Source organism: Ursus maritimus, unplaced genomic scaffold, assembly GCF_017311325.1.
Source record: "Ursus maritimus isolate PB19 unplaced genomic scaffold, ASM1731132v1 scaffold_19, whole genome shotgun sequence".
In the NCBI taxonomy this organism is placed as follows: Eukaryota; Metazoa; Chordata; class Mammalia; order Carnivora; family Ursidae; genus Ursus; species Ursus maritimus.
In genome coordinates this window covers 55,199,996-55,218,065 of record NW_024424341.1, presented here as the reverse complement: position 1 = coordinate 55,218,065, position 18,070 = coordinate 55,199,996, and the positions used below count along the sequence as shown (strand labels likewise).

Genomic DNA, 18,070 nt, shown 5'->3' with positions numbered 1-18,070 from the left:
GGGGGGAAAGGAACGGTTGCCAAACTGTCACGTGGACCCATTCTCTATTTATAGATCACCCCTTCCCCTTTCGCCGGACAGTCCAATGGTAGCCAGAGCTCGCCCGCAAGGGGGCGGAACCAGCTGCGGGACCGGGGAGGCACGGGCCAATGACATTGGAGCAAGGGCGGACTTGTTTCATTGTGACGCGAGAGGGGGCGTGACTAGGGACCAGAGGCAGGCAAGCGGTGGGGCGTGGCGAGGCCGCCCAGAATCAAAGCGAGTAGGAAGCTGCGAGCATGCGTAGCGTTGGGGGGCGCGGGTGCACCGCCGGGCATCTTCGTAAGGGAGGGTACCAGCCAATAGGCGGCGGTTACTCTGTCGCCGGGGGCGTGGCCATGCAGATAAGGCGCGGGTGGGCGGCCCAATGGGCGGGCGCCTATGCAGATGAGACGGTGACAGCCGGGCCAGCGGGCGGGCGGGCAGGCGGGCTGTTGGGGCGGGGAGGTGGGACCCGGAGAGGGGTGGCCGTGGGGCCCGGCCGGGCTGGGGTGGGGGGCCGCAGCCATGATCCGGGCCTTCTCGTTCCCGGTGAGCCCCGAGCGGGGCCGGCTGCGGGGCTGGCTGGAGGGCAGCCTGGCCGGGCTCTGCGAGTTGCACTGGCTCCGGGAGAGGCAGGAGTACCGCGTGCAGCAGGCGCTGCGGCTGGCCCAGCCCGGAATGGGGGGCGCCGAGGCCGAGGACGAGGAGGACGCCGATGAGGACGAAGATGCGGCAGCGGCGCGCCGGGCCGCAGCGGCCCTGGAGGAGCAGCTGGTGAGGGGCCGCCTGTCCGTCCATCCCTCCGCCCCCGTCTGTGTCTGTCTGTCTGTCTGTCTCGGTTGGATGCTCAGACACCCGTTCCGGTGGGGGAAGGGGAAAGGACAGGGGGTGGGGCTGGAGACACAGGAGTATGGGCGGCGGGCGGGATCTGGCTTCCTCACCCCCAAACTGGGGAAGGGGGACCGCATCGCTTCCGCTGGAGCCTCGTGAAATGCACAGGCCCCTTCCCCAAAGAAAATTCTTATGGGCGCTAAGTATGTGTCAAGCCGGGGCCGAGAATTTGGCATGCGTTGTCTTCTTGCAGCTTGGGGGGCGAAGGGGGTGATGGTCCCCATTTTACAGAGCAAGAAGCTGAGGCTCAGAGATGGCAAGCGACTCACCCAAGGTCACACAGCCGGAATCCAAACCTGCTCCCCTCTGGCCCCGCCACCAGGGCTCCATCTTCCCTAAGTCCCGGTGTGCTTGGAGATCTCTGGAGGGGGCGGGGTGGGGGGAGGGGATCCTCGGGCCTCCTGAGGGAGGGATCACTGCTGAGAGGAAGCTAGCAGTCCTTGAGGACCCCGCGGTGATCTTTACTCTGCGGTGACACTTTCCCTCCTTTCCTAGCTGGTCCCAGCTTTGATGAACCCAAGAAGAAGCAGGTCGAGGCAGCATGGGGGTCTGGCTTCTTAACTCCCTGAGTGCTCTGATGGTAGAAAATGAGGCAGAGGTCTCCAGAATGAGTTCGAGAGCACCACCCCTCTCTCCTTCTCTGTCATTCTTTGATTCTCCCGACCTCTTCCTGGATTTCTCTCACTCTGTCTCCCTATTGCCACATCTCTGACTCTCAGCGTCTGTTTCTGTCTTTCTTAATCCTCTTCTCTCTGTGTCTATCTCCGTCTCCCTGGCCTTCTCTTGCTTTCTGCACCTCTCTCTCTTCCCGCCCCACGTCCCTGTCCCTATCTCTCTCTTCCCCTCCCCCCAGCCTGCCAGGCCCCAGACCCAGGCTCCCCTTGCAGATCCCATCCCCAAGCCTGTGTGTGGTCAGAGCTTCCCGTTTGGGGAAACCTGAGCCCGGGCGGCGGGGGAGGGGGCTCTCCCTGCTGCTGACCTCCACTGCCCCCTCCCCAGATGGGGAATGGGGAGGGGGACTGACGCCAGACTCCCGGGCTGTACGCATAGCCCCTCCCCCGACCGGGAGTGGGACCCTGCACATTCTTCTCTGGAAACAGAAACAGCTGTGGGAGGCCCCACCCCCTCCCAAAGTTAGAGACGCGTGTGGGGGCCTTCACCAGCTCCCCCCACCCCACCCCAAGCTGGCTGGGCTTGGGAAGGCACCTCCCACCCTACGTACGAGGAGAGGGAGAGAGTATGGGGATGGGCGAGCTGTGTCCTTCCTTCCTGTCCCTCAGTCTCCCCCGCTGTCTGCCTCAGTCTCCCCTCTCTGCCCTTCAGCTTCCCCATCCCTGCCGCTGAGTCTCCCCCCTTCTCTGCCCCTCTGTCTACCCCGCCCCCCAGGAGGTGGTAGTGGAGAGGCCTCTTCCCCCCACACTCTCCAGGCAAAGCTCCGTCCCAGCGTCAGGGAGGAGGCGGTGGCAGGCGGCGGGAGGAAGGCAGTGGTGGGGAGGGAGGAACAGAGAAGCGCTAAATATAAACCCCTCTGCGGTTGGGGGTTCTTGGGTCCTTCAGAAGAGGGTGTGGGTACCTCCTCTGATCCCTGAGCCTCTGTCTTATGCCGCTAACCCCTCCCGCCCTGCACCCCCCCCACCAAGGAATTCACAACCTTTGAAGCAGGAAAGATGGAAGCCAGACTTGATTCATTTCTAATAAGAGTGGTGGGGACGCAGGTAAAGACCAGGGTTATCTCAGAGAAAAGAGGTGAGAATCCTGGATGTGGGTAGGAGTTCCCTTCCAGCAAGAAGGACTTAGGCTAGACTTGCAGAAGGACTTCCAAATAGCGATAAAGGGAATTGGACACAGACTAGGGGCATGTGAGCAGCGGGGAACCAAGGTCTGGAACAGTTTGGGCCAAGGGGTCTCCAGGGGTCCTAACCATAAGCATGTTAAACCTGCCTGGACTGGACAGCCACAGGCCCCCTGGAGGAAGGGCTTGCAAAAAAAGGGGAGGGGGAATGAGGGGCATTGTGGGTACACAGGGAGCAGGATTCAGACCAAGGTCCTTCTGGTCTTTTGAAGAGTCATCGCTTTGCACCTGGAAGGGAGGGGGTCAAACTTACAAACGATGGGAGTGTGTAGACTTGGGGTGGTGTTGCAGGGCCCAGACATGGGGGAAGAGGAGACCTCCCCTGTCTGTCCCCCTAACTCCTGCTCTTCTCTAGAGAGCAAGAACTGAAATTAGACCTGCAGAACTTACCCCCCAATCTATCATTTTATATTTATTTTTCATTACACAAGTAAAACATGATGATTTTATATTTTCCTTGTTAGAAATTCATAGCTTTCGTGTAATAATAAAAGCTAGCATTTATTAAGTGCTTAAAAGAAACTGGTGTTTTAAATCATATAATCCTTACAAAACCCTGTAAGGGAGGGAGTTGAAAGATGCCATGTTCCAGATGAGGAAACCAGGGCCCAGAGACGGGGAGTAAACTGCTAAAGGTCACACAGGGTCTCCTCCGAGATCACCACCACTGTCACCTTGGCGTGGGTCCCTCCAGACCTCTTACCGATGCATCTACTTGTAGGAAGAGCTTACATACCAAGAAACATAGAGTTGTGCTTTGCTTCTTGCAAATGCCAGTCTCTTGGGTGAGGTCCCAGAGATAATGCCAGCGGTTCTCAAAGTGGGGCTGCTGGACTAAGCGTCACCCCGGAACTTGTAAGCTATGCAGATTCTTGGGCTCCACCCTGGACTCAGAAGTTCTGGAGGGTGGGACCCAGGCCCTTTGGGTAAATCTGACTCCTGCTCATACTCTGTACTTTCCTTTTTCTGCTCAATGCTGTATCTCAGTGGCGAGTCTTTTTTTTTTTTTTTAAGATTTTATGTATTCATTTGAGAAAGAGAGAGAGTGAGCAAGAGAGAGCAGGGTGAGGTGCAGAGGGAGAAGCAGACTCCCCACTGAGCAAGGAGCCCAATGCGGGGGGCTCGATCCTGAGCCTCGGGGATCATGAGCTGAGCTGAAGGCAGATGCTTAGCCCACTGAACCCCCCAGGCACCCCCTCTTAGTGATGATTCTGTGTCGAAATTGCCTCCTTCCGTTCTGGCAGCTGTATAGTATTCTGCTATAGACATTCGTTTTCCTCACACCTTTCCTGAGCCCCTGCTTGGGGCCAGGCCCTGTGCTGTGCGCTGGGGGGTGGGGGTGGGGAAGGACACTGAAGTGAACAACGCAGACAAAAATCTGCCTTCCAGGGATGACAGTTAGTGAGACCGACAATAACCCAGTGACAACATTACTGCTATGTTGCGGGAAGGGGACAAAAGCAGGTCAATGGGTGCAAAATGATGGGGAGCTATTTTGGAAAGACCGGTCAGAGGAGGGATCATGTAGGCAAAGATCTCAATGAAGCCAGGGAGGGAGCCGGGAAGAAATGCAGGGGGGACACATCCTTCCTGGGGTAGGAGCACCGCGCGGCACATCCAGGGAGTGTGGCTAGAGCGGAGTGAGCAAGGGGGCCATTAGTGGGGGACATGACCTGGGGTACGTGGCCGGTCTGCGACGTTTTTTTAGCCACCCCTGTTGGCGGCACAATTCGGCTGCTTTCCTGGGTTCTGCTCCAAGATGACGCCACCCTAAGCATCTCTGCACACCCAGGGCAGGAGCCCAACGTGTTATGATCTGTTGACTTTCCTCCCATAAACAAGCCCAGATGGGGGCTTCTGTTCTGGGGGCGGAGGGGTGAGGACGGGCCCCAGAGAGCAGCCACAGGAGTAGGAAGCTGGGGGAGGGGGGGGCGTCTGCGGGGGAGCCGGCCAGTCTTTCTGCCCTAAATAGGCAGGGCTGGGCGCCTGGCCTCCCGGCTCCTCCCCCCTCCTTCCCTCCCTCCCGCCATCCAGACAAGCTGCTTTTGTCTGAGGGTCAACCGTCTGCCTGCCGCTGCCGCCACCTCTGGCCTCACCCAGACCCCAGTGAGACTCTTCCTGGATCCGGCCCTGTTTTTCCAAAATAGGGTTAGGTCCCAGTGTCTCGGAGGCCCCGTCTGGGTTGTGTTAGCCCCTAGCCCCGTCCCTGGTCACTGCCGCTCCCCTAAAAGGGTTTTCACCTTCATTTCTTCCCACCTGATAAGAATGGTCATTTCCTGCAGCAAGAAGGATCCAGGATAGACTCAACGGAACTTTCTCATGGGGATGAGGAGCCAGCGTGGGCAGACACTGGAGGCTTCTGGGTGGAAATGAAGCAAGGGCAGGAGGAAGATGTGGTTCCCTGGGGCAAGAGAACCTGCTGGGGCTTGCTACTGTAGTACCACTACAGGCTAGACTCACAGAAGGACTTTCCAGTAGGCAAGGGGAGGGGGTTCTTCCTGAGGGAAGGAGCAAAGGCTTATAGGAGTCGTGGTCAGCCTGTTTTATCCACACGAGGGAAAGAATCGGTCTGCAGCAAGAAGGACTTAAGGAAGACTTGCAAAAGGACTTTCTGCTCGTGATAAGGGGCAGTGGGGGAAGATGGGAGCATCTGAGAAGAGAAGGTCAAGGACTGGGAAGAGGTGGACCAATGGCTAAGGGTCTACTAGGTCCTGGATACCAACTTTTAGCAGCGAACTGCCCTTACAGTGAGACCGTCTGAACTGAGACTCAAAGAGGGACGTTCTGATAGGGGTTCAGGGGCCATGAGCACAAATGGAGGGCACACCTGACAGAGAGGGGGCAAGGGACGGGGCCTTCTGAAGCTTATCCCACCTAAGAAAGGATGATGTTGCTGCAGCACGAAGGACTCGAGTTAGACAGTCAGAAGAACTTCTAATGGGATGAAGGGACAGAGATCTTGAGGGGCATCCTGGGACTTGGGCACTGCTTTTACACTTTTGAAATCAGAGCCTCATTGTCAAAGTGAAACTCTGCCCGTGGCGGGGAGATGGGGGGGGGGACCAGGTGGCCGAGGATTGGGGGCGTACTGACCATTCTGCTCTCCTCACGCCCTCAGGAGGCCTTGCCCGGGCTCATCTGGGACCTGGGCCAGCAGCTGGGAGACCTGAGCCTGGAGTCTGGGGGCCTGGAACAGGAGAGTGGGCGCAGCTCAGGTGAGCGTGCGTGCGTGGAGGGAGCAGGGTCTGCCTGGGCCACTCCCATCGTGTTCCTACTGCCCACTACCGTGCAGGTTTCCCTGTCTCCACCTCTTGGTCTCTTCCTTTCCCCATCCCTGGTTGCCCCGTCCAGGCCCCTGATTGTCTCTCCTCCTCTCCCTGGAATCCAGGCTTCTATGAAGACCCCAGCTCCACGGGAGGTCCAGACTCACCACCCTCTACCTTCTGTGGGGACAGTGGCTTCTCTGGATCTGGCTCCTATGGACGCCTGGGTCCCTCGGAACCCCGGGGCATCTATGCCAGCGAGAGGCCCAAGTCCCTAGGTAAGGTGGGTGGGGTTGGGGCCCTGAGAACCAGGGAATGGGCAGTAAGAGAATGGTTTTGAGCACAAGCTTCTGAGTCACGCTGACCTGGATTCAAACCCTGGCTGTGACATTCCCTCTTCGTGTAATTTTGAGCATGTTGCTTCTTTCGGGGCCTCTGTTTGTCCACCTGTTAAATGGGATTAATAACAGCACCTACCTCGTAGGGAAGTTTTGCGTATTCAGTGAGCCTCGGCCCCCCCTAACTGCCATTGGACTTGGCACTTGGTAGCCACTCGTAAACAGCAACTGTTGTTGTTCCTTTATACAAGTAAGTTTCTGAGCCCCTACTATGTGCCAGCCTAGCTCTGTTTTAGTGGTGACGGATGCGACAGTGAAAAAAAAAAATCCCTGTCCTCATACAGCTGACTTTCCAGTGGGAGAAAAGGATCATATACAAGATAAATAAGATATAGACATAGAGGATGAGAAGAAAGTTAGGGAAGGGGGTTAGGAAGGACAATCCCTTTTGAGTTGGGAGGAAGTTGCAATTTTAGAAGACATGGCTAGGGAGGGTGTCACTGAGACTCTGACATTTGAGTGGCACCCCGAAGTAAGTGATGGGAGTGTGCCAAGGAGATAGCCTCAGGGAACAGTGTCCCAGGTAGCGGGAACAGCAAGTGCAAAGGCCCTGAGGCTCCTCCCTGAGGAACGTGACTGGCGTGTGCTTCCAGGAGGTCAGTGGAGCTGGAGACCTAGAATTATAGAAGAGAGGGGTTAGAGATGGAGGTCAGAGAGGCAGAGGCAGGACACGGTCTTGTGAAGATTTTGTTACGAACCTGGGATGAGGGGAAGGGTGAGGGCAGGGTTTTTGACGACAGTGGACAAGGACGGGGTAGGCAACTAGCCCCTCCTAGGCTCACTGAGCAAGGGCTTCGAGAGTCCCTCCACTCTCTTCCTTTTTCTTTCTTTTCTTTTTTTTTTTTTTCCTTTTTTTTCTTTTTTTCTTTTTGCCTCCCTCCCTAGGAGACGCCAGTCCCAGCGCTCCAGAGGCGGTGAGCACTCGGGCAGCCGTGCCGCGATCATACTCGGCGCCCTACCCGACGGCCGCCGGCTCTGCGGGCCCGGAGGCCTGCTCCTCCGCGGAGCGGCGGGCCCGCGCGGGGCCCTTCCTGACGCCCAGTCCCCTGCACGCCGTGGCGCTGCGCAGCCCGCGGCCCTGCAGCCGGCCTCCCGCAGACTCGCCCGACGCCTCAGGCGCGGGGCGGCCCCTGGACGGCTACATCTCGGCGCTCCTGCGCAGGCGCCGCCGCCGGGGGGCGGGCCAGCCCCGGACCAGTCCCGGGGGCGCGGACGGGGCCCCGCGGCGCCAGAACAGCGTGCGCCAGAGGCCGCCCGACGTGTCCCCGCCCCCCGGAGGCGCGCGGCCCGCGCCCGAGCCCCCGGTGGAGCGCGCGGGGGGCCGTCCCGCCAGCCCGGCCGCCTTAGGCCGCGCCTGGGCCTCGCCATGGGAGTCGGAGACGGCGCCCGAGCCCGCCGCGCCGCCCGCCGCTCCCTCGCCCCCCGACAGCCCGGCCGAGGGTCGCCTGGTGAAGGCGCAGTACATCCCGGGCGCGCAGGCCGCCACCCGCGGCCTCCCCGGCCGCGCGGCGCGCCGCAAAGCGCCACCACTGACCCGCGGCCGCAGCGTGGAGCAGTCCCCACCCCGGGAGCGTCCCCGGGCCTCTGGCCGCCGCGGACGCATGACGGAGGCCTCGGGCCGCCGGGGCTCGCCCAGGGCTCGCAAGGCCGCGCGCTCTCAGTCCGAGACCAGTCTGTTGGGCCGCGCGGCCGCGGTTCCTCCGGGGCCCCCCAAATACCCCACGGCTGAACGGGAAGAGCCTCGGCCGCCGAGGCCCCGCCGCGGCCCCGCGCCCACGCTCGCGGCACAGGCCGCGGGGTCCTGCCGCCGCTGGCGCTCCACGGCCGAGATCGATGCGGCGGACGGGCGCCGCGGCCGGCCCCGAGCCCCGGCGGCCCGCGGCCCGGGGCCCGGCCCATCACCGTCCGCTCCTCAGCGCCGTCTTCTCTATGGCTGCGCTGGCAGCGACTCGGAGTGCTCGGCCGGGCGCCTGGGGCCCCTTGGACGCCGCGGGACCCACAGGCGGCGTTGGCGGCGCCTACGGGGAGAGTGAATCGAGCGCGAGCGAGGGGGAGTCGCCGGCCTTCAGCTCTGCATCCAGCGACTCAGACGGTAGCGGTGGCCTGGTTTGGCCGCAGCAGCTGGTGGCGGCCACCGCAGCCTCTGGGGCAGGGGGTGGTGCAGGTGGAGGGGCGCCCGCGGGCCCCGCCAAAGTCTTTGTGAAGATCAAGGCCTCCCACGCACTGAAGAAAAAGATACTGCGTTTCCGTTCGGGTTCTCTCAAGGTCATGACTACAGTGTGAGTTTGGGAGTTTGCTTGGGCTCCCCCTTCATGGCCTCTGCACCACCACACTCCCAATCACGACCCTTCCATACCTCCCTTCCAAAGACCACCATTTTCTCTGCTTCCAAAGACCCTTCCTCACTGCCCCCATCCACTGCCAGTCTTGGTTGAAAAGGCTCCCCCTCCACCGTAGGGAGGAATGGGGGAGGAGCCCTGTTTGACCCAGTTCAGCTGCTGGCTCTGCAGCCTTTCGGCAAGAAAGTTCCCTTTGTCTGGGCCTCACTTTCCTCATCTGTACTATGGGTGTACTATGGTATGCAGAAGGGGTAATTCAGTTTGAATTTCCCCATTTTAGTTTAGACACTTAGTCCGTTTGTTCCTGTTCACTTCTGTCACTGAACCCTCTTATTCCTCCTTTCCATGCCCAGATATGGTGTCTTCCCCCACTCCCCCCACATTCACAAAGTGCCCCCGTCCATGTCCCTGGATTCTTAGGATATCCCCTTGGCACCATGGTCAGAGACTCTGTGTCTCACCCAGGTGGTGCCTGCAGAGTGCCCTGAGAAAGGAAGGAGCACTGACTTTGGGGTTTTGAGGGTCGAGTAGGAGGTGGTAACACCTGGAAAGAAAGACTCTTTTACCTCTATCCCTGGACAATTATGGAGGATTAGGAGGTAGAAGAGGGAAAGGAAAATGGCTTCTATCTCGTGCCCCCTTTCTCCCCCACTGAGAGGGAGTGTGGGGAGCCCAGGAAGACCCTCAGCTGTTCCAATCCAGTATTTTTTTTCTTTTTTAAAATTACTGTATTTATTATGACGATGGTGACTCCCCAGTGCACAGGGGGGCCAGACTCTCTGTGTTTCTCTAACCTCTTTGTAAATAAATGCACAATGTTACATATGTGGTGGACTCTTCTTCTGTGTTAAAATGGGAGAAATAGTTTTCCTTTGGACTAACATTTAGTGAGCGATTACTGTTTGCTTTGAGTATAGTGGTGTCTAGAACCAGACGGCAGATCTCAGGGTGGGTCTCAACGTAATTTTCCTACTATCGGCTATTTGACCTCAACAAATCTGACCTTTGATTGAGTTGTGTTTGGGCATAAACATGGTTTCATAAAAATATAGGTAAAGGGACAACCCCAAATCCCTTCTCTCAGAAGTCATCATAATCAGTTTGATGTGTATCCTTGCATGTTCTCCTTTATGCGTTTGCATACGTACGAATCTAAGTAACTAGACAAATACATAAATATTATATACATATACTTACACTATATATATTTACATATATATACATATATAAGTTGAGCTATATATTTGCCTTATCACTGTTTTTTTGGTGGTGCTAAGTCGTCTGTGCCCAGAAATTTCTTTATGGGAAGGTAAGAATCGGATTTTTTAGGGGCACCTGGGTGGCTCAGTTGGTTAAGCGTCCAACCCCTGATTTCAGCTCAGGTCATAATCTCAGTGTTGTGGGATTGCACCCCAAATTGGGCTCCACACTGAGCATGGAGCCTGCTTAAGATTTTCTCTCTCCCTCTCCCTTGCCCCTCTCCCCTCCCCTGCTCCTGTTCTATCTCTCTCTCTCTCTCTCTCTCTTTAAGATTTTATCTATTTGACAGAGAGAGACAGCCAGCGAGAGAGGGAACACAAGCAGGGGGAGTGGGAGAGGAAGAAGCAGGCTCCCAGCAGAAGAGCCTGACGTGGAGCTCCATCCCAGGACTCCGGGATCACGCCCTGAGCCGAAGGCAGACGCTTAACGACTGAGTCACCCAGGCCCCCCTGTTCTCTCTCTCTTAAAAAAAAAAAAAAAAAAAAAAAAAAAAAAAGGATTTCTTTGATGGTTATAGTACTATTTAGCTTTTCTATTTCTTCCTGTGTCAGTTTTACTAAATTGTATTCTTCTAGGAATTTGTCCATTTCATCTAAATTTAGATGACATATTTTCTTATCACTGTATTATTATTTTTTAAAGATTTTATTTTTAAGTAATCTCTACTCCCAACATGGGTCCTGAACTCACAGCCCTGAGATCAAGAGTCGCATGCTCTACCGATTGAGCCAGCCAGGTGCCCCCATCACTGCATTATCAATAGCTGCATATGCCTCCACTGTGGGATTGTCAGTTCTCCCAATTCTTTTGCTGTTAGGGACTTTGCTGCAGTAATGTCCTTGTACCCGCTTCTGTGCATATATGTGTGTATTTCCAGAGGCTCCACTCCTAGAAATAGAATTGCTTGGTCGTTATAGTATGCTCACTTAAAAAATTTTAATTGACACTGTCACACTTCCTTCCACTCAGCGTGCCCTCAGTTGACATTTCCAACAGCAATATCTGAGATGCCCGTTTTTCCACCTGTTCTCCTAACATTTTTGCCGATCTTATGGGGGAAAACTGTGTTCTGTTTTAATTAGCATGTCTCTCTCCCTGTTTCCTTGAGTCAACACATACTTTTGTATGTTTATTGGACCACTTTTAATTCTGTGAGTTGCCTGTTCACACCCTTTGCCCATATTTCTATTGGATAAGTTCAGGAATCATATGGGTTTCATGGGTGGGTAAGGAGAAGTTCGGGAAGGGGCCATTGTGAGCCCTGATTGCACAGCAAGAAGGCTGGAGCTAAGGCCAGGACCCAAACCCCACCTGACTCCACAGTCTGAAGAATGACATTTATTCTGCATTGCCCTTTGTGCTTACATGGGTGGGTCCACCTCTCTGTAGCTTTGAACTCTGAGAAGCAGAGACCAGACCTGCTACGCTCACCTGCATGTCCAGTGCCCACTGTGGCGGTGGGGAAACAGCAAGGAACAAAGCAGGGAAAAAAAAGGTTCCTTCCTGTGGAGCTTCCATTCTGGAAGGTGGGCGGGCAGTGTGTATGTATGGATAAACATGTATTTCTTTTAGAGTACCAATAAATAAAATCAGTTTTGAAAGTTTGCCAGGAAAAGCCATTGCTTGTCAGCCCTTTGGGAATATTTGCCCCATCTCCATTCCATCAAAGAGGCAACTACACTCAGAAAGGGGAAGGGGCTTGTCAAAGGCTACACTCGGTGCAGCCATGCAGTGGCCAACATGGTTGAAATCCACATAGGTGACCTTCCTTCTTTTTTAAGATTTTAGTGCTTACTCATTAAAAAAATAAATAAATAACAGTGGGACACCTGGCTGGCTCAGTCAGTTAAGCACGTGACTCTTAATCTCAGGGTGGTGAGTTCAAGTTCTACATTGGGTGTGGAGCCGACTTGAACAAACAAACAAACAAAATGAAAAAATAACAGCTAACAATAAATTGAGCATTTATTACATGCCAGACTCTATCCTGAGTCTAGAAAGATAGATAGATAGATATTACTGTGTCCATTTTATAGACAGAGAAACTGAGGTACAGAGATGTTAAGTAACTTGCCTGAAGTAAGTTAATAAGTAGCAAAGCCAGACTTAAGTTCAGGCTGCCTAAGAGCCCAGAAAGGTGCAAAAGGAACTGCTTACAGGGATGGGAGCTGGGGAGGGGGGCAAGGGTGTGATTTTTTTTTTAAAGATTTTATTTGTTTATTTGACAGAGATAGAGACAGCCAGCGAGAGAGGGAACACAAGCAGGGGGAGTGGGAGAGGAAGAAGCAGGCTCATAGCGGAGGAGCCTGATGTGGGGCTCGATCCCAGAACGCCGGGATCACGCCCTGAGCCGAAGGCAGACGCTTTAACCGCTGTGCCACCCAGGAGCCCCTTTTTTTTAAGATTTTTTATTTATTAATTTGACATAGAGAGACAGCCAGTGAGAGAGGGAACACAAGCAGGGGGAGTGGGAGAGGAAGAAGCAGGCTCATAGCGGAGGAGCCTGATGTGGGGCTCGATCCCATAACACCGGGATCACACCCTGAGCCGAAGGCAGACACTTAACCGCTGTGCCACCCAGGAGCCCCTTTTTTTTAAGATTTTTTATTTATTAATTTGACATAGAGAGACAGCCAGTGAGAGAGGGAACACAAGCAGGGGGAGTGGGAGAGGAAGAAGCAGGCTCACAGCGGAGGAGCCTGATGTGGGGCTCGATCCCATAACGCCGGGATCACGCCCTGAGCCGAAGGCAGACGCTTAACCGCTGTGCCACCCAGGCGCCCCAGGAGTTTGTGATTTTAAGTGGAGTGATGGGGATGGTCTAGTTGAGAAAGCGACTTTTGAACAGAGATCTGAAGGAGGTGGGGGAGTGAGGCTTGTGAATGTCTTGGGGGGACGGACAACAGTGGTGGAAGTAGCCAGGGTGGGGGGCAGAGAATGGTAGGGTCCACCACATTGTGTGGGGCCTCACGGGCCTTAATGACGATTTTGGTTTTTACTTTGAGGGATGTGGGAGCCATGGGAGAATTCTGAGTACAAGAGGGACTTGGGGTTTTTTGGTGCAGGGAGGGTGGTGAAAGGGTTAACAGCTCTACTGAGATACAATTCACCTACCATAAAATTCACCCCTACAAGTACAGAGTTCAGTGGCACTTAGTGTATTCACAGACTTGTGCAACTATCACCATAATCAATTTACGAATACTACCCTCCCAGGGGCGCCTGGGTGGCTCAGTCGGTTAAGCGTCTGCCTTCAGCTCAGGTCATGATCCCAAGGTGCTGGGATCGAGTCCAGCATGCTTCTCCCTCTCCCCCTGCTTATGCTCCCTCTCTCTGTGTCAAAAAAATGAATAAAACTTAAAAAAAAAAAAAAAGAATATTTCCAGCCCAATAAGAAATTTTGTGCCCTTAGCTGTCATCCTCCACTATCCCCCGCCCCTGAAAACCACTAATCTGACTCACTCTCTGTCCCTATATATTGGCCTATTCTGGGCATTTCATGTCAATGGAATTACGCAATATGTGGCCTTTAGGGACCGACTTCCTTCACTTAAGCATGCTGTTTTCGAAGTTCAGTCCGTGGCAGCACGTGCCAGTACTTTGTTTCTTTTTATTTCCAAATGATATCCCATGGTCTGGACAGACCACATTTAGTTCTTCCACTCATCAGTTGATAGATATTTGGGTCGTTTCCACTTGGGCTACTTATGAATCATGCTGCTATGAGCGTTCATGTGCAAGTTTTTGTGTGGACGGATGTTTTCAGGTTTTTTTTAAAGGTAAATACCTAGGAGTGGAATTGCTGGGTCATATGGGGACCTTAACCTTTTGATCTGCCAGACTGTTCGCTACAGTGGCTCCCACATTTTACTTCCCACCACCAGTGTGTGAGGGTTCCAATTTCTCCAGCTCTTCCCGAGTGCTTGCTATTATCTGGGGACTTCGTCTCAAACAGGATCCCTCTGGCTGCTCTGTGGGGACCAGGATGAGGGAAGCCAGGGAGGAATGGTGGCTGGACCAGAGTGTGGGTGGCAGGGGAGGTGAGAAGTGACTGCGCACTGGGGACAGCAGCCGGAAAGCCGGAGTTAAGGGCATTTGTTACTTGATCAGTTGTGGGGTGTGAGAGAGGGAGGGAAGTCAAGAGTGGCCCCAAAGAGTTACTATCGGATGGTTGAGACTGCAGTCGAGAGGGTCTGGCGGCTGGAATCCGGAGCTCAGCGTTGAACGTTGAACGCGTGGAGTGTGATACCCACCAGACATCCAGCTGGGAATATACAATAGGCGATGGGGTATTCGACCCTAGAGTTACTGTTGGCGTTCATTGCACATTTCTGGAATAATTAAAGCCAGAACTGAAGCCGAATCCAGGGTCTCAGTTTCCTTCTCCAAAAAATGGGCACAATAATACCACTGACTCCTACTCTGCCACGAGGCTGGGGCGATTCCTTTGCAGAGCAAGACAGCAGTGCATACCTGGAAACTAAAGTTATGCGTCGGGTGGAAAGAAGGCTGAGGTCTGCAGCTCCTGCGAGAAATGGAGGTTATGTACGGTTCAAGCAGCGAGGGTCCGTCCGTCTCCCCCGCCCCCCAGCGTCTGGCTGCCGTCAGGGAGGGGGATAGGAGACTGGGTCGTCACCCTGTCTTCCCCCACTCTAAGCTGGGTTTCCTCCTTGGGGGCGGCCCGGGCCAAAACTGCTGATGGAAACCAGCTGCAAGAGGCGCAGAGGCTCGGCGCAAGCCCAGGCCCCTCCCCGGCGCCGGCAGACCCCGCTAAGGGGGAGGACGAGGGCGCCCTAGCTCCCCTCCCCCCTTCCGCACCCGGGCCCGGGGCCCTGGCACGTCCGGCGCGCCTGATGCTTTCCAGATGTGAGCCCGGTTCCCCTCCCCCACCTGGCCCCGTTGCTCCTGCGGGGTTGGGGGCGGGGGGAGTCAGGGTCCTATACCCTCAGATCAAATCGCTACCAGGCACCTGGGCCGGTGTCGCCTCCCAGCCGGTCTCGCTTCCCCATCCAGTCGGTAAAAACCGAATTGGGGTGGGCTGACTGCGTGGAGACGCTCCTTCCAGGACCTCCACCTCTCCCTAACACCCGCCCCGCGGGGCACGCCTCCGCCAGACCACGCCCCTAATGGTCCGCCCCCGGACGCGCCCCTTCGGATCCCCGCCCCTAACCCCGCCCCTTCGAACGCCCCGGGCCACGCCTCTGGGGCGCGCCTTGCAGGCCCCGCCTCCGCCACCATCCCGTGTGGGCTGCTCCGTGTGCGAGTTCGTCAGTCTGTTCGCTTCTGTGTCTCTGGGTGTCTGCGTTTCTCGGTCCCCGACTCTGACTCTGTACATTTCTGTGTGTCTGTCCTATACGCTGCACGTCTCTGTCTCTGCAATCCTCTGCCTGTCTCAGTTGCGCCTAGTCCCTAGGTCTCTATCTCCCCAAATTTCTGTCTCTGCGTCTCTCTCTGCCACTCTGCTCCTCTCCATCTCTCTCCCCCCCTCTTTGAATTTCTCTTGTCCCAGTCCATCTTCAGTTCTCTCCCTCTGGCCTCCAGCCCCCTCCACCCGGGTCTCCGCGCCGGGTCTGCATGCCCCGCCCGTCCGCGCGGGCGCCCCGCCCTCCGAATGTCCACCACCGCCTACAGCTTCGGCGTCGGTGGGCTGCGGGCGCCCCCGTGTGGCCATCAGGGGGCCGTTGCGAGAGGCCCGAGGGCTGAGTGTGGGCGACGCAAGGGTGTGCTGAGGGCAGGAGAGACACCGTGCGTGCCCCTGACACCAGGGAATGGCGTGTGACGCCAAGAGACTGTGTGAGTGTGTACTACCGTGCGATAGTGCGTGACGCCAGAGGTTGGTGTGTGGCTGTGAGATTTTGTGACCACCAGACACAGGTATGACTGTGCAACCATGTGTTACACCGAGAAGTCGTGTGTGACTGCATCTGTGAGATGGGAGAGATGGGACCCCGTGAGGTTGGATGTGCCTGAGACACTATTCGGGGGACTGGTTGTGACATCAAGAGACTATGTGAGAGCGAAGGGTTGTGGGGCACAGTGTGCAACATGGGGAGGACACAAGAGCTGTGTGTGTCACACGGCAGACGATGTGTGACAGAGGGTGAGACCAGATGAGTGGGACACAACCAGAGGTGGCGTGAGAAGGCAGTGTGACAGACCCCGGGGGAATGGGGGTGACAGCGGGACCATGTGAGTGTGACAGTATATGTCAGCCACACCGACGAACTGTGAGAAACTGTGTGACTGTGTGTGATACAGATCGTGTGGGATAGTGAGAGACTGTCACAGTGTTGTGACAGCATGTGAGGGCGTATGTCACTGTGCGGGACACTCGGAGATGAGAAGATGAGTGAGATCTTGTGCCCGTAAGTGTGTGTGCAACACGGGACTGAGGGGTGAGGGCGGGGACGGCTGTGTGTGACGTGGACTGCGTGAGGCTCCCCAGGAGCTTGCGTGCATGACAGTGTGTGTGGGGGACACTCTGTAAGGGACTGTGTAAGATTGCGTGTGACACCGGGAGACTGCAAGAGTGAGCACGACTATATGTGGGGGTCACTGGATGTGTGACTGTGTGTCTCCGTGTAACACCATGGAATATTGCGTGACAGTGCTCAACAAAGTTGTCGTGTGAGGAATTCCATGTCACAGTGTGAGACCCTGACTAAGTGTGGATGAGGTTGCTGTTGGGTGCGAGACAGAAGTTTCAGCTGCACGCGAATGTGTGTGACGGACGTCTTGAGAGATTGCATGTGACACTGGGTGAAACTGCACATGGGACACTCTGAGATAGGATGTCTGTGCTTGTGCGAGGTGGCATGTGCCACACTCTGAGAGATTGCGAGGGACCGGTGTGGCATTTTGAGGGGCCCCGTGGCTGTGGCACTGTAGGACCCTGTGTGTGGAGCACGGGTCAGTCGTGAGACAGTGAGGTAGTGTGCACCTGTGTGAGGGGCTGGGGTGGGGTGACACAGGGGGCAGGCATGACAGGGTGGGAGAGCACGTGTGATGGAGTGACAGGCTGTGTGGGACTCAGAGGAGAGATTCGTGTAAGTGCAGGGTGTGGGGCACGCCGGGAGAGACTGTCTATTCCTGTGAGCGCACGTGTGTGTGTGTGTGTGTGTGTGTGTGTGTGTGCCAGAAGGACAGAGACAGGCAGAGGCAGAAACTGAGAGGGGGACTGGGAGAGAGAAAAGGGGAGAACAAGAGACACAGAGAACAGGAGCGACAGAGACACAGAAACAGAAAGACAAAGAAGAGGATGGACATAGAGAGGGGACCCACAGAGACAGATTCAAGGTGGCCAGGGTGCAGGGGAGGTGGCGGTGGCAGCAGAAGGAGGCGGGCCCTCAGGCTGGCCCGGGAGCAGCAACAGGTAGGAGGCTCGGGTCTCCATCCCACTGCTAATCCCTCTGCCCGATGTCAGCCACAGCCGGTCCACCTGGGAATGAATGAATGAGTGAGCGAATGAATGACTTCCTACTTCTGCGTCTGCATCAGCCTGTCTCTCCCCCAGCCCCTCCAATGGCTCCCTCTCTGTCTCCCTGTCCCTTCTCTCCTCTCTCCCTTTATCCCCCCTGTGCCTCTCTCTGCTCCTCCATTTGTCCCTCTCTCTCCCTCCTTTCCTACCCACCCACTCACTCCATCCCTCCCGGGCCTTCCACCTCCCCTTCCTTGTCCCCGCTCTGTCCCTTTGTCCCCTCTGTGCCTCTGTCCCCCTGGATCACTCTGTCCCTTTCTTTACCCCTCTATCTGTCCTCCCCTCCCTCTACTCCTTCCGTTGCTTCATCCCTGCATCTCTCTCTCCCGAACCCCAGTCTCTTTATTTCTTCAGGGCCTCAGTCTTTCCCTCTGTCACTTTGTCACTCCCTCTGCCCCTCCATTTGTCCCTCCATCCTCTCTGCTCCTCTCCCAGCCATGCCTGGGCTACCCCCACCCCCAGCCCTCTCTCTGGCTGCTAATGAGCAGAGGAGCCTTTGAGGTGGCCAGGGCTGGGGTAGGGGAGCTCCCCAAGGGGGCCGGAGGGGGCAGCTGCTGCCAAGGCCCTAA

General features: G+C 56.1%; 1 protein-coding gene across 1 annotated transcript; it reads left to right on the top strand.

Annotated features, from left to right (window-relative positions):
- Positions 1 to 545: 545 nt before the first annotated feature.
- DACT3 (dishevelled binding antagonist of beta catenin 3) lies at positions 546 to 9,589 on the top strand. The gene is given in 5 exon segments (XM_040634201.1): positions 546 to 795; positions 5,883 to 5,979; positions 6,153 to 6,305; positions 7,311 to 8,416; positions 8,418 to 9,589. Coding segments are annotated over 5 exon segments (1,896 nt in total). The 5' UTR covers position 546; the 3' UTR covers positions 8,709 to 9,589.
- Positions 9,590 to 18,070: the final 8,481 nt, after the last annotated feature.